Below are 16618 nucleotides of genomic sequence, written 5' to 3'. Positions count from 1 at the left end.
ACCAGACTCTTACAAAATAAAACAGGAAACACGGAGACATAGACATGGAGATAAAACATGACATGAACTTAACATAACCACATAGACATGAAACATAGACGCAGGAACCACGGAGACTGAGTACAGGCAGAGATGACAGAAATAACTAAGAAATAAGGTCTGAACAGCAACCTAGAATTTAACTAGATTGAAAATGAATACAAAAAAATAAATAAAACTCAAACACTGGGTCACACGACCCAGTACTGTGACAAGTGGGAAGGAAAAACTTCCTTTTAAAAGGAAAAACTCTCCAACAGAACCAGGATCAGGCAAGCGAAGCCATTGACTGCGACTGTTTGGGGTTGAGGCGAGGAGACGGGACAAAAGACACGCTGTGCCAGAGACCCAGAGATTAATAATAACTAATTATTAAATGGTGAAAATCATCAGGGTGATTAAACTTTTTTTTTCCATTACATAATTTTAGCAGCACTTAAAAGAAGTCGCCGAATTCCTCAAAATCAGAATAGCTGCTACATTCATGATGTGTTAGAGCTTTGTGTTTGATTCTTACTCAACAAACAGCACTTTTAGCTTTAATGCATGTGCGTAAAACATTAAAAAATGTCTACTTCAAAACAACAACAGACGTGTCCCTCCCCTAAGAAATCAAGCTTTCCATGCCTAACATGTCCCACATGCATTTTAATGCTCTGTCATCTTTTATCTTTTAGTCATTAGCTTTTACATTTAGGGAAAGCCCAACCATCTGTGCAATTCAAGCTGCTGTCTGAATATCATCCAGCAGCCAGTGTTCTCAAAGTGCAGCCTGGAGGCCAATGACAACCCTTGTTAACTTGTTATATGTCTAAAAGAAAAGACTTTTCATTTAAATTTAAGTTTACATTAATTTATTCACAGGTCATGTGATACTTTGATAAAGCACGGGATCAAGGCATCTTCAATTTTAACTCCTCTGTTCTAGCCACGATAGAAACAAATGACAAATGTGTGCAGTCAGGAAAACCCCCTTATCTTTATATGTTGGCACACCATCAAAACTCATCAAAACCTGATTGAAATTATTTCTTTTAATAATAAACATTATATTTATTATTTTGACATAAAATCTCTTTTCCACAGCACGCTGCTTTGATTCGGTCTGTGTTTTCAAGTGCTGATGAGTCTGAGCGCTGATTTTTATGTGGCTTTCACATTCAGCAGCCACAAGATGGCGACATCTTCATTATTTTTCTAACTCTGCTGTCTAAGTATGGACACACTCAAATGTGCATGCATGAATGCATATCTTCTCTGTTTCTACCTGACCCTCATAGACATAATACACTTCAGACTATTTTCCATCTCTTCACTCCCTGATGTTAAATAATCCATTGTCCATGGAGAGGTGCAATCCTGACAAGGAAGAGCAAACAGCAGGGTAAAAATATCACTTCAGCACAACGGTCTTGACGCCAGGTTTATAAAATACTGTTATAACATCTAAGTGTCTACAGTGAAAGTATTTGAGCACTTTGAGCAAACCAAATGTTAGAAACAGACATGAATCATTTTTAAATATAGTTACTTAAAACTGACCTGTGGGACATCTTCACAGCTAGAATCCACACTGCTGGTTCAGACTTATAACATACAAAGTGGTGTAATGTTAGAAGTGTGTAATCTCGTTTTATATCTGTTTGTTCCAAGTCGACATACACTGTGTGAATTACAGCTGCTAATAGCAAATGTTCACGAAAGAGTGCAGAAATTCATTACAGTTTTTCTCAAATGCTAAAACACATTTCACAAACGTTACCACCAGGTCCCCCAATGTCCAAACACAACACCCTTCTCTAAAGCTACATAAACACAACCACACCTTCCCACTGCAAAACTCAAACTCCCACACCAAGAGAGCAGCTCGAAGCTGTCAAAACTATAAACACTATACACAGCATTACACACTACAGCAAAACAATTGAAAACACAATGCTCAATTTGTGAGAAGGTTCTTTGTTTCATAACTGCCAATGCATATTTTAGAAACTATACAGTAACGGATCGTCGTAGATCTCTGCAGAGGATTAGGCATTTAGATTTGTGAGTTTCATATGAGTAGTATAAATCTATAGAAAATCCTGCATGTACGTACACTACTGTAACACAACTCAATGCAAAAACAGAATCTATTGCACACAACAGTAATCTTGAAAACATGAACAGGGTGTGAAGTTTTTTTATTTACGTTATTCACACCACACACACACCACAATCACTGTGCGGCATCATGTCGCTGAGCTGTTGCTCGCATCTCGTCCGTAATGATGGTGCGAGGTTGTCTTGCTCTCCCTCCTGGACCTTCTCCTCTCCCATGTTGGCCTTCTCCTCTTCCTCGTTGGTCGCTCCTCTTCCTCCTCTCATTTGAACTCCTCTTCCTCATTGGCCTGCTCCTCTTCTTCCAGGGCCAGCTCTTCTCCCTCCTCTGCATCAGATTCCTCTTCCCCTGACTCTGCCTTCATCCATTGTGTTTGTTTGGAACCTTCAGCATACTGTGCACTCTGAACTTGCTTTTACATGTGGGTACAGCATTAGCAACAAGTGTCTTCAATTTTGAGTCATTGTGTGTAGTGAATGACGCCAGGTGTGTTCCCTGTGTTCAAAGATTGGTGACTGTGGCAAGCATTTTGCATCACATGGGCTTTCATTTGAGGATATGAGCAGAGTTGTTTTGCAACATGTGTTTTAGCAAGGAAAAATGTGTTTAGATTTATGAGTACAGAGGGTTGTGTTTTGTGAATTGTGTCTTCATGTGACATGTGTTTATGGTACTGGAATATGGTGGCTACATTTAGTAAATGTGTTTAGACTACTGGTCATATGGGTTACAGGATTGGCTTTTGTGTTTTAACATTTGAGAAAAACTGTAATACAGCCAAGGACATCATGGAGATATCCTTGATAACAGAATGGAGAGGAAAAGAAGCTAGATAATACTGTTCAAATGAAATGAGACTTGAATTGGTAGTGCATACTTTTGTGACAAACACCACCCTACTCCCAATAAATGATTTTTCCCTGTTGTTTTTCTGAGTGACATCAGTGTGTGCAAAATAGCACAGACAGGCTGTCACTCGGTGTTGTTGTGAGGGATCTCCGCTGTCACTTAAACATACCCCCTTCTCGATTTAGGCAAAAATAGAACTTGAGAAACATGAATGTGCCACAGTCACTGCATGTGCGCTTATTTATACGGTCTTCAAAAAAGGGGCTGGAGGTGAAATAGCTGCATCTGCAGATAGTTGTTGCTGTTTACGCAGATGGGAAAATTATTACATAACCAAACAAATTAGAATGCTCACAGTAGCAACTGTGGATCAAAACGCGCCTTAATATAGACTGAAATGCATAAAAAAAGACATGTGGATTTAAACTCTTTCTCATATCATATTTAACAAGCTTCCTTCGGTCCAGAGAAATAATTCTTCTTTCATGCGTGGAAAATTTGCCTTGAACAGCTAGAGTAAATCAATTATCATAATATGGCCTAGCTTTAAGCAATTCCAAACATTTGCCAAGTTATCAAGGCTGTTCAAAAGAGTGAGTTGCGGAAAGAAAGGAGATTGATAGGAGTTGGAGGCTAAGTGCCAAGTTAACACTAAGACAAAAGATATAAAAGACAGGTTGGGAGTGAAAATTAGAAGGAAACCAGTGAAAGAATGGAAGACGGGAGATATAAATTGGAAGCGGCAGAATTATTAGGAACACTCTTACCCTTGCAGTGCTTTCTCTCCAAACCAGTCTCCTTTTCCGAGGCTGCGGAGGTAGACAGGCTCTCCGTTGGGCAAGTCTTCTCTGGTTACATTAACCTAGCAAAACAGAAAGGAAAGTTAAGGAGAAGAATAGTGAAAATGTATGTCATGTAGATGTGTAGCAAGAAAAAAAGATGGATAACATTTTAATTTAAAGACAAGACAGGGAATCATGTCTTAAAATGTCAGGTTCATCACATTGCTACAAACAAAAAGGAAGCACTACTGTAACGCAAGTCTGTTTCAAACAGGTAACTGTCATCACCATGAAGAATCTGGGAAGCGCCACGAGCAAGAAGAAACATGAGTGATGGGGCTCTGCTGGGCCGGAAAACTTTACAAATCAAAGTGATGGCAGCTGAGTAGATTTTAGAGGAAGGGAATGAAGGCGATTGTTTCGTCAATTGAAGGATCTTGTCTTCATTCATTAGTCAGCACAGATGTAGCAGCAAATCCTGCACCGGCGCACTGTCTACACCTGAGTGACAGCGTAATTATTCATGTGGGAGCAGGCACAAAACAAAGAAAGGAAGTACAGGAGGTACAAAGTGTGATTGTGTGCGCGCTGGGTGACGTCCAATCTGGATGAAAGTCCTATAGGTAAAGTAGACTACACAGAGCCAAAGTGAGCGATGTGGAAATAACTAAGCAGAAAGCATTGACAAGGTCAGGTGTGTATGTATGTATGTGAGTTCATTCCTGCACCCACACATCCATGACCATACTGTTGTGCAACGTGACTTTACTGACCTTGTGAAATTTACAGCTTTTGTTTACTGCCAAAGTAAGGTACAAAGAAAAAGGACACAAAACAGGACGGAACAAAAGCACTCACATCTCACATATGTGAACTACTGGAAAATACTAGGATTATAAAGCACTAAAATATTACTAACACATTCTTATTACAGCATTACCCAATTTATAAATGATACAAATGATGTATAGGTGAGATTACAAACCATGTACCATCTACATTTTGTGGATGTAAGGGACCAGACGAAGGAAACATAATTGGATAAAACAAATTCTACCAAATTATTAATCGAACCAAAAAACAAGGTGATAGTAGGGGTTAGAGGACGCGAACTGTTGGACGAGCATTATAAAACCCTGTCAGGTGTCACTGATTGATCAATTTGGGGTCATACCTGCTGAAAACAAACAGCATGCGAGCTTGTGGATGTAACAGACAGGAAACAAGCTGTGAAGGAAGCACAGGAAATGAATGGAGAAGATGAAGACAACAAGCAGAGAGAAAATGAGGAGGGAGACTTGCAGCCATCCTGGCATCAAAACATGTTCACGAAAAGTATGTGAAAGCACTCCAACAGTGTTGAAGCCAGACAGGACAGTGCTCAGTGTGAAACTCAGTGCTGATTACTGAAAAGTGGAGTCAAATGACTCCATTCTCCTTCCAAGATACCCCCGTCGCTGCTGAAAGAGATGATGAAAGAGGCAGCGCTTCTTTCTGACTTCTCCTTTAACCTATGGTGATTGATGACAGCCAACTTCCACCCAAAAATTCCACCCCATTCTATCAAAAAATAGGGGTCTTTTATTCTCCATGTACCACGATGCCCTGCATTGTGATGTCAGCTGATGATTGTTTTGGTGGTAGTCTGGACCGCACTGTCCTTACCTTTCCTTTACTGATGATGAAGAAGGTGTCTCCTCTGGCCCCCTGTCTGATGATGTACTCTCCGTCTTCATAATGTGTCTGTCAGAAGAGAAGAGAAGAGAAGAGAAGAGAAGAGAAGAGAAGAGAAGAGAAGAGAAGAGAAGAGAAGAGAAGAGAAGAGAAGAGAAGAGAAGAGAAGAGAAGTGAAGTGAAGTTCAGGTTCAATGTAATTAATTTGTCTCTTTTCTTATACTGGAAGTGAAACACTCTCACCAGAGACAAAAAGTATTCTTCAGAGGAGGAAAACCTGAATTGGGTGCAGTGATATAAATCACAATTAGATATCTTTTTTTCTTGTTAAAAATCACAGATTGGCAAACTATCCAGGGTATTTTGCTTCTTTCCACCCACTACTTGCTTGGATATGCTCTGTGACCTTGAATATGAAAAAGCAGGTAAAGAAAATGAATGAATAAATGAATGTTTCTGCAGTGAATATGAAGGGAAATCACATTTCCTTCCTGAGAAAAAAATTAATACAGAATATCCGTCCATTAATCACATTTTTTCTACACCTGGTAATCCTATTCAGGGTTGTGGGTGCTGGAATGAGTAGGCTCCATCTCACACATGTAGATAAGGACTTTCACACTCACGTTCATGGCTTGTGTTGAAAACCTCTAGAGGAAGATAATGCTTCTTCTCCAAGGCCAGTTTCTTAGGTTATACTAAATACTTTATATAACAGTTGGCATCATGGAAATAATTGAATATCAAATTATGATCCAGAACAATAACAGAAGGACAATAAACTGTTTCTCCAGCAAAATACACACAATGCTGCACATCTGGCCACAAGTCTAGACAAAAGACAGAGCTCAATAGTTCCTGTTAGATCATAAATAGACTCCACAGTGGGACTGACATTTGCCAGATTTTCATTCTCACACAATTTTACCCAGGAAAGGTGCCTAACGCCTTACACTAAGCAGCGACATTCCTGTCTGCTGTGTATTATTTAAGGAAGAGACATTCCTGTCTGCCGTGTGTCATTTGAAAACAGTTTGTAGTCCGCAGCATGTTGAAGTCGTTATGCGTCGGTTAGTTCAGGTTTATTTATTATTGTTGAGATGAAAAAAAGAAATAGATCCAAATAACCAAAGCTCAGTCATGAACCAAAACAATCTTTCATAACTAGTCTAAGCGGTAGGGCAGGATAATTGATTTAATCAATATGTGACCCAGTGAAATATGATATTTGCTTTGGCCTGAATGGGCCAAATGAAATATGACACATAATTTAAAATGGTAGCAAGACAGTTTGTGCCTGTTACATAGTTGTGATTTGATCAAAGAGATGGAAAGGTTCTTTGACAAGACTGCGTGGATCACCACAGATGTGCCACCTGTCACCACATAGGCTTGGTTTTCAATTTAAATATGGTGTAAATAACTACATTTCAAAATAGTTATTCTTGATCAAATCAAGACTGCTGTCTGTAGCGTTAATCCTAGCAGCATTTCTTTCTGTTTATACACTGTACACTGTAAAAATAAATAAATAAAACACAAAATATTAAGTTGATATGATTCAATAGAATTTCGAGCTTTCTTAACTTGTTGCTAGCTTTGCTTTAGAACCTGATTTTTTTTATTGTTCACCTAAGTACAACATTCCTGCGAGGTTAGCCATAAAATTCTGTATCAACAAGCAGAAACGTCTTTCCATGTGCTTTTTTATTTCCAGCAGCAGGCTGATCTGCATATTTGATTTGGCACATATTTTTACACCAGATGAAACCCTCCCATTTATCCAGGCTTGGGACAGCCTGGGTTGTACACTAGCTTGTTACCCCCTGCACAAAGTTGGCTTTGTGCTTCCTCCCAACTGTGAATCATACCTTTTGCTTATGAGGTGAACATGCTAACCTTTTACACTATGGAAGCACACAATGTTTTTGCCAACTTTCACAGGTTTCCTCACCATTTTATTTATCCAGCATTCCTTAGACAAAAATATAGCAGCATAAATAGACGTGAAAGTTGAATGTATTTTGATAGTTAGAATGTTTAGCTAGCACATAAAAGGTCCCAAGTTCACAAACAGTGTGCTCTGACTGCTGGTGCAGCCCAGATAAATGGATAGCATCAGGAGGGGTGTCTGGTATAAAAATCAGTGCCAAACCTAAAATGTTATTAGCAAAACATTTGTAAAGTCAACAGCTGCAGTCACAAGGGAAGAAAACTCAAAACCGTACTGGACCTTGATATTTTCAATTTTTCCATCTTTTTTTTCTTGTAAACTATAAATTCGTGCAATATTTCTTATTGACTTTGCTGTCGTAGACAAACTGTCTCCTTACTCTTTATTAGAGTTTAATTTATCCCTGCCTTTCATCTTGTGATATTGTTTCGGAGAATCTTTTCCCGTTACTCTCCACATATTTCTGAACCTCCAGAAATGTTTTGTTAGGACTACAATCCATTCAGAGTCATATATCCCATAGGTTTCTTTATATTGGAAACTGGAGGTTCTTATTATTTATTACATGAATATCTATTTTATGTTTTTTTTATTCATGAGATATATTAAAGTGAAGGAAAATATCGCTGATGTTAATGTTAACTCACAGGTGCATTCTCATCTCATCGTCTCTACATCTTTATTTTCCTACATTTCTCACTTGTAGAGGTCAGTTTTAGGTTTAGAGGTTATAAATTCTGGAATGATTTTTATCCCATCTGTTAATATTTGCTTTGTAACTGCTTTGCAAGGCAATGTTGTTCATGTTTCAGCTATAGCAACAAATATCATTTCTACTGAACAGCTATCAGCTGAGATGCATGAACTAATATTTCTGTTATCAACACACATACCTACAAACAGTTATATACTGTATTTTATTTTCGTAATTGTTGCTATATATTTAAAAAATATTAATTATTCTTATTATTCTTAGCTTGTTGTCGCATATATTAAGGCATATTATCTACTGTATGATAATTTTGCGTTTCTGCATAATATTTGCAAACATTTACATTTTAAGTAATAACAACAATGACTATAATTACAAATGAAGTGGAGGCTTCAAAATAAATACAATGCACTGTTTATTTGTTATGTTTGTTATTTTTAGTGAATTTCAAATGGTACGAAACAATAAATTGACACTGATATTAAAAGTAGTTCAGTGTTTGACAGCAATTAAACACGGGTTTAAACAAAAATTAGTCTGTGTGCAGCGCTACATGGATGATTGCTTGTCATGTTGATTGGAACTAATTTCTAGACTTCATAAACAAATGTATAATTGTCAGCTTTTGGATGCTACCCAACTAAAAACTCTACTAAAAACTCCAAAAAATTCTTGCCCATCCCTTTCTGTGCCCCACTCATGTATTGACCCATGTGCCTGTTCATCTTAGCCGCTATGATGCCTGACAGGAGCTTCCACGTGGTGCTGAGGCAGGTTATTGGTCGGTAGTTGGAAGGGACCGGTCCCTTCTTGGGGTCCTTGGGGATCAGGACCGTCCGACCTTCGGTTAGCCATTCTGGGTGTCTCTCGTCAACTAGCAGCTGTTTCATTTGTGCTGCCAGACGCTCGTGGAGTGCAGTCAGCTTCTTCAGCCAGTAGGCATGAACCATGTCGGGGCCTGGTGATGTCCAACTCTTCATATTGGAGACCCTTTCTTGGATGTCTGCCACTGTGATGGTTACTGGACCCTGTTCAGGGAGGTCGCTGTGGTCTGCCCTCAGATCCACTAGCCACTGAGCATTGCCGTTATGTGTTGCATCCTTCTCCCAAATGCTGTTCCAGTATTGTTCCGTCTCCCGCCTTGGTGGTGCTGTTCTCATATTGTTCCCCTGCCACTGAGAGTACACCTCGGCTGGTTCTGTGGGAACAGCTGGTTTATTCTCCTGCCTTCTATCTGTCTGTTGTACCTCTTTAAGCGGCTGGCAAAGACTATGAGTCGTTGCTTGGCAGTTTCCAAGGCCTCAGGTATGGACAGTTTCCTGTACTTCTTACACACCTTCTTCATCGCACCTTTCTGCAACTCCAATAGTTGGCGAACCTCCCTCTGTGCTACCTTGATCTTAGCCTCTAGCCTCCCTCTCCATGGAGGGTACTGCCCCTTGTGGCTGTTCAACTTGTAGCCAAGCATCTCACTGATCACTGCTGCCGTATTGTAGATCAACTTGTTAGTCTCGGTAATGGTAGCTGTAGGTATCGTCCGAAGTGCTGCATTAACATCATCTAGCAGACCTTCTGAGGGTACTTCACGTAGTCTTGGTAACCGGCTATGGGGGATCCAGGTTTCAAGCTTGGCCATGATCCTATCCTTCAGGTCAGCTCCTCTCGCACTCAACGATCCTTGGATCCTCCTATCCTTCTCATATATATATATGTCTTCATGTGAGAAGACTGAAATGGTTTCTACTGGACTGATTTCCAGAAATTCCTCCCCTAGTAAGTGAAAAATTTAGATAGTCATCTCACACCGAGCAGGTACCAAAGAGCAGCAGTACTCTGAAGTCCCAGCTGTGTACAGGTTGTCCCACCTAGCACCCAAAATAATCTCTATTGTGCACATCCTCTAGAATCATTTTCACCTCCCCCCCTCTCACCACAATAGGAGAGTCTGAATGTATGAAAATCATTTGACATGTCAGAAGTAGGCTGCAGATGTCACACACAACAAGGTACTTACCTCCTCAAGGACATCAGCGAGCTTGCTCAGAATATCTTCCTGTAGGCCGTGGAATGAGGGGACGCTGCAGAAGAAAAAAGAAGGGCTTTTATATGAGAGAATACACAGCTTCACGCATAGTGAATATTACTAATTAGCCCTCTGTGTTTTTTCTAGATAAAAAAAAAAGTTGTAGGAAGCAGTGTAGCTGGAGGCTTAGTATAAAGCTGAGGGAAGAAAGCATATCCTTTTGGAAGCTGTGAGCAAAAATAAATAATAAATTTGAAAAATCTTGATCCTCTTTGAAAAAAACCCCCCTGAAACATAAAGTTGTCATTTTCATATTTTACATGTCTTTTAAAAAAGCAAGAACTCAAAAATTTCATGAAACATTTGACAGGTTTGTTGGTTGCATGTGCCTACAATCACAATGAGTCTGCATAAATTTGCATTAACATACATAACATTAGAGAGAAAAGTCACTTTAACTTAATGTTCCTGAAAGGTTTATTCGGGCTCATTCAGACATACCTACACAGTCAGGAAGAGCACCTGGGATCTCCTATAAGGGCAATATTTGCTAAATGTACAAAAGACAACTTGCACTTGGGGCCTTGAAAATCTCTTACTTTTATCACAAGCTACAAAGAATTTGAACAATGACGTTTTTAGTGAGCTGTGCAACTCATATTCATCATTTAAGGTGATTATGTGCTGTTCAGACATGCTGAAAGGGACACAAAGTGTGAAAAAGTTGAACTGCTCTCCTGACTTTTACAGAAAAGTGGCCAGGGTGCTCATTCAGACATGAAGGTGACACATTCATATGCTGTAAGGGGATTGAAAAAGAGTGCAGGTGTTTGGGTACAGTGGATACGTGTCATGCAGCCCTAGAATGTTCACAGAGAAAAGCTGTCTATCATCTTTCAAGCACAGTGTTGAAATTGTTATGATTTGCTTTGCTGCTCCAGGGATTGATTCACTGATTCAGTTTTGCATCAAATGAAAGAGTGCTTTAAGATAATGTGCTAGGCCATCTGTCCAAAAGTTGAAGCTGAAACTGCCCTTTTCAAGAGGATGCTTATCCTAAGCACGCTAGCATATTCACCAAAGAAAAGGTGAGTTATGGAGAGCCTCAGTGAAAGATCAATTGTGGGTGTCTTGATTCTGGTGCATGCACACAAAAAAACGCCTACTTAAATGAGTTATTTCTGTTTAAGAAGAAACTATTGTAATACTTCTTAGGCCAAGGGTGTACTTCCTTGGCCACAGTATTACAAATTATAAATATGACTTGTTGCCAAACCTAAATGTTCTATTAGTGTTAAGTATTTCATTTTATCTGTAGGCTCCTTGTCAAATGTTTGTTCTCCAAATATGTCATATTGTTTCAACAGTGGATATCAACAAAAGTTCACCAGAAATAGAGGATTTGAGTGGGAGTACTTCCAGGATTCAGACTGTTTTTGTTTGAGGTGCCCTTTGGATAGGATACACATAAGCAATCAAAGAGCTCAGAGACACTCTCTTTCAACTAAGCATCAAAATGTCTTCATTCTCATGGCATGATTCAGTTTAACCTAGAAAAACAAAAACAAAAATCCATCTTGTTATACAAGCCATCAACTAGATGTTAGTTTTCCTGGAAAGAATTGCTTTTATTTCTGCTAGTTTTTCCACCACTTTAAGCAGAACATAAAACAGCTGCATTGGTCCAACACAAAACATGCACTCAAATAAAGGCTCTTAAATTGTTAGTTGTCAGCATATTTTTTAATGTTTTATTCTATTGGCTAAATGCTATCATGTGACTGTCAAGTTTTTGCTTTTTATTGCTTCCTGTGTGGTATCATTATTTTTTTCATCCTATTTTTAGACATACTTTGTTCAATCACAGCATGACTTTGATCTGAGAACCAACAAACAAATTCAGATATAGGCAGCAGGAACACTCAAAATCTGTATTTTTCTATTGTATGGCCTGTATTTTAGTACTATTTTCCAGCATAAATGGGCAGCATGAGTAGTTACACAGCTGGGCATCACATCCTACGGTTGAATACGCCAGTATGAGCCCGTAGTGTTTGTTCCATTACTTCCTGGCAGCCTGAATGAATGCTGCCTGCTATCAACCCTGCTAAATAAAACTAGCCTAATGTTTATCAAGGAGGAGAGAAAATAACCCCGCGTTGGTGAACAAAGGGCTTATCTCCCCGTATCGTCTCACTCTCTCGCTCTGCCTCTCTGTTTCTCCATCTCCCCTCCCCCTTAATTTTCCATGCTTTATTACAGTAATCTAAACCATCTTGTCACGGCCACTGTGCTGATCCTTGTGTTACTGCTTCCCCGACAAAGGCACTAGTTAACCAGCTCAGCAATGAACACATGACACTTACTGTACATGCAACAGAGAGAGTTTCAATCCCCCGAGCTGAGAAGCTGTTGACACAAACAAAAGGCGTCTGTCGCAGTAAATTTCTGATTCAACAGCTTAATTATGTTACAGCTGAGTAATTACACAAGGCCTGTGGGGAAGCGTGGATCTGCCATGCTTTAGGGACTGTGCAGTTATAAAGCATACCATTTTAAACAATTTTCTATTAGAATCCTGTAAACACCTACAAATAGGTACTGTTTTCCTGATAGCTGGACTTTTATCTGAAGTGAAAGGGGACAGAGATCTCAATAAAAGCCCACAATACATCAGTGCATTTTCTAAAGCTGGGCGAGTTTTTCAAAAAAGCTAAGCTTTGAAATTACTTTTCCTGGAGCGACTCAATAAGAAACTTAAAACACAGGCAGGTAACGAATTAAAGGACAAACTCACTTAGGTTGAGAAATACAAAAACACTAAATGGTTTGATGGGAATAAAAATAATTAATGTACTATGCACTTCATAGTTACCAGACTATCCACAGAGACTAATATGTTAGACAATGCTCTCTATAGCATTATTATTAAAACATCAAAAGGAATTATCTTCTGAAAAAATGCAGCTCATCCCTTCAGTAAAGTACCAGAGATTCAGAGTTGTTCAGAATCATTATCAATGCAGATTTAAGCTTTTGGCTCATCATCTTACTTAAACATATCATTTTGTTTTTCCTTTCATTTGTCACCTGTCTGTACATGTAAAGAAAAAATAATAAAACAATCTTCACAAGCGCGCTCAATTCCCCCGTGCACAACGTGGGGCTTTCTTTGCCCGTTTTTCTTCTTCTCTGTTTGTCAGAATAATTCTATAATTTCACAGCAGTTAAACGGGTGGGCACAAAACTCACGGTGACCAATATGTGTTTATTACTTTCATTAGATCTGTTTCTAGGAAATTAAACAGGAACATAATTATCTGTGTGCTGTGAGTTTGCAAACACTGTTATAAATCTCAGATTTCTCCCCCCAAGTATCCCTTTACAAACCAAACACACCAAGGGATCCCAAAACAACCAGTACGTACACCTATTAAATATTTACTTAGTCTATCAGTCGGACTGTTACATAAGTCCTCCTGACAGGCAAGAGCTGTTATACTGAACAGTGTGTGCTAATATACTCAGCAGAGGGACTGCAAATGTTTGCGGTCTTTATTAGTAAACGATATCACTAAAATAGATTACATCTTAGATGAAATATTAATAGGGCTCCATATGTGGTTAAAATAGATTCTTGGTTGTGTTTGTCTTAAAGTCTGGCTTTATCATGAAACTGCACTCCAGATAAGAAATGAATTTATTCTGAGTGACCAGCGGGAGACTGTCCTTAAAAAAAGAAAAAAAGTCATGCTGTTCAAAAGCTTTGCTGACTTGCAATATCTTTGTGACTGCAGGGATACTGACTGTCCTATTTTAAGCAGGGAAAAAAAGCAGTCGTTACAGTTAAGCTGCAAAATGTTTTTGGTTTAACTGAAACTATCAAAGAGACTTCCTGTTCAAAAATTACATTTTAAACTAAAATTTAAAAAAAGATTTCTTCAAATAATTATTCACTGAGGAAAATATGCTTTAAATAACCTGAATGTATACCAGCATTGTGTCTATGTTGCAAAATTTGCATCTAATTAAATTTGTTAAAGACAACATTTTCTACCTTTTTTTTAAAAAAAAAAAAAATTTGTTTGTTTTTATCCAAAACATTGAGCCTTAGCTAAAGATTATATTTAAAATAACTATACTTCCATTACTGTACACTGTGAAGTTGCACAGTCATAGTTGAGTAAATTCTACAATAGCAGAATTGATTGTTTTGGAACATACTGACATACAACTTGCTTTGCACTTGTTAGAAATACCTTGTAAAAAGCTTCCTTCCTGTGCACTGTGCCCAATACTTAAAATAGCTCGTACTGCATCTCTCTCAGGACTGACAGAACCTGATCATGATCACAGTGATTCACAAGGTTTCCTCGGGAGAAAAGTCTTTTAGAGAGAACATGTGCCTTCGTGATTTGGAAGATTTATACAAAATTGTGGCAGAGTGAATGGATGAGAGGACACAGATCAAATACCGACTCTGCCAAAAAAGTCATGATAAAAAACCAAAAAATAGTGTGGGGTGCACGCAGCAGAGTGAAGGTATGATATAATTTTAATAACTGGGTTGATGAAGCTCAAAGTGGATGACAGTAAAAAAGAAGCTGAATGCAGAGAGAGTGAGAGATATTTAAAAGGCAATTGCATCTCATGCATTTTGATCATTGGCTGTCTTTTGATGCCTCTTCCTTTTATCCTATACCTCATGCAGGACCCCGAAAAAGCATGCGCAGGTCTTTTAAGTGTTAATAGGTTTGGCAATAGAGAAGTGATTATTGGTCAGGGCCCTCTGATACAGATAAGTACTGAAAACGATGATGGTGATACAGTTACAAGATATTTTTCTAGTATGTTGAATGACATTCCCTATGCTGCACTAGAAATAATTGCTGAGTTATATAATTATTGGCAAAATGGAGGAGTAAGGGATCATCTGCGAAACAGCTCACACACATTTTCCTGAATTCATTTTGGTAATTCATTCATTGCTTTGCAGATCAAAGACCTGTTCCACTCTTCTGCCGCTGCTGGAAAATTTGCCTTGCTTCCTTACCTTTTCAGAAACTCCATATACTCTGTGTGCTTGATTAAACCCGTCCTCATCATGATCGTCTGAAAACATTGTCGGTCAATGGCCCACAATTTCACATTTGTTAGAGCTGGAAAGAAGAACACACATGATTAAAATGAACATTAGCAATGTCGTGGCAGACAGTTTTCGTCCTCCAGCAATTAGAATAATAAAACAGCACACATAATGCAAGGCCTGCAAAAGCTTCATGCTCTGTGCGTGCAACATGATTATCACAAATGTTGTATTCACTTGAAATGAGGAAGGAAATGTAGGTGTGTTGAGGTATGTGTTCGTGAATTTTAACTAGCTATAGCAATTTATCGGTTGTTAAGCTTAGTTACCTTAGTGGAAATAATCTTCATCCAAATGTTTTATCTAACCTCTAATCTAGAAACAGCAAATAGCAGCTATTCTGCACAATTACTCTTTACTCAGCAATTTGGAGTTAATTGGTATTTTTGGAATGCCTCACATGCATGGCTTGCTTGAGGTCATGCTGCAGGAATTTAATTGGTTTAAGGTCAGGAATGTGAATGCCCTTTTTTTTTTTTTTTTTTTTTACTTTAAGAGTTACTGATTGCTCTTTGTGTTAAGGGCAATTATCAAACTGTAAAACAAAAGTTACAACTTTGAAATTACAAGCAGCTATCCCAATACCCTTCCTACCGAAACAGTTTAGACTCAATTAATTGTTTCCGAAATGATTGCAATATGCGCAAGCCCTGAGGCTTCAATGCATGGAGTGAAGGTGACATGTTGGCATGCAGTTTTTTCTTAAAAACTTTAGAAATATGCCTCATTTGACCACAGAGCTCTGTTCCACAGAGAATCCAGCTCTTCTGAGACTAGGATAAGGTGAGCTAAGATGATTTGTCTTTGGATGGCAGTGGTTTCAGCTGTTTTATCTTTCCATGGGTACTCTGATGTGTGTAAGAGATGGCACAAATGCAGTACAATGCAATGCTTTTTGACACTTTTTTGAATAATACATGCAACCTGACAGAACTTTTGCAGAATATCTAGACCTTCAAAAAGCAAAAGTAGCATCAAATTGAATTTTTCTCCACTTTTTCCATGTTTATTCCTGGCCGTTGATTGATTGAGGCCTGGGTCTTTCACCATTCCTGTCATTGACATTTTCAGTGCTTTGAGCTTCAACGCTTCTTTCTCTGAAGTCCTTTGTAGACACTTTTGATCTGAATATGTTTTACTTCAACAGATCCCTGTCATGAAGAGGAGTCTCTGTTGAAAACCAGGCCATGAGGGATTTCATCACAGCAATGGACCTCTAACCCAATGAATGTCATTATATTTTACCATTCAGACCCGTTTCACAGAAGAAATGAATTGTTGGGCCAGAAAATTAATAACAAAAACTAAAAAAAAAACAACCCAAAAAACACAGATTTC

General features: G+C 38.6%; 1 protein-coding gene across 2 annotated transcripts in view; it reads right to left on the bottom strand.

Annotated features, from left to right (window-relative positions):
* LOC147316114 (cGMP-dependent protein kinase 1-like) overlaps window positions 1–16618 on the bottom strand; it is a 100830-nt gene that overhangs the window by 19892 nt on the left and 64320 nt on the right. For both annotated transcript variants that reach the window (XM_086259323.1, XM_086259321.1), the window contains exons 4-7: window positions 15188–15293; window positions 10126–10189; window positions 5437–5514; window positions 3757–3851 (exon numbers count right to left, since the gene is read on the bottom strand). In XM_086259323.1, coding sequence (XP_086115449.1) covers window positions 3757–3851; window positions 5437–5514; window positions 10126–10189; window positions 15188–15293 — 343 coding nt within the window. The remainder of the gene's footprint in view (window positions 1–3756; window positions 3852–5436; window positions 5515–10125; window positions 10190–15187; window positions 15294–16618) is intronic.

The sequence above is a fragment of the Aulonocara sp. 'chitande type north' Nkhata Bay genome, linkage group LG13 (assembly GCF_057382095.1).
Source record: "Aulonocara sp. 'chitande type north' Nkhata Bay isolate Kocher_YH1m ecotype deep benthic linkage group LG13, A_spYH_male_GT1.1, whole genome shotgun sequence".
Taxonomy (NCBI): domain Eukaryota; kingdom Metazoa; phylum Chordata; class Actinopteri; order Cichliformes; family Cichlidae; genus Aulonocara; species Aulonocara sp. 'chitande type north' Nkhata Bay.
Note: the sequence above shows the minus strand (reverse complement) of the source record. Positions and strands in the feature narration are given on the sequence as shown.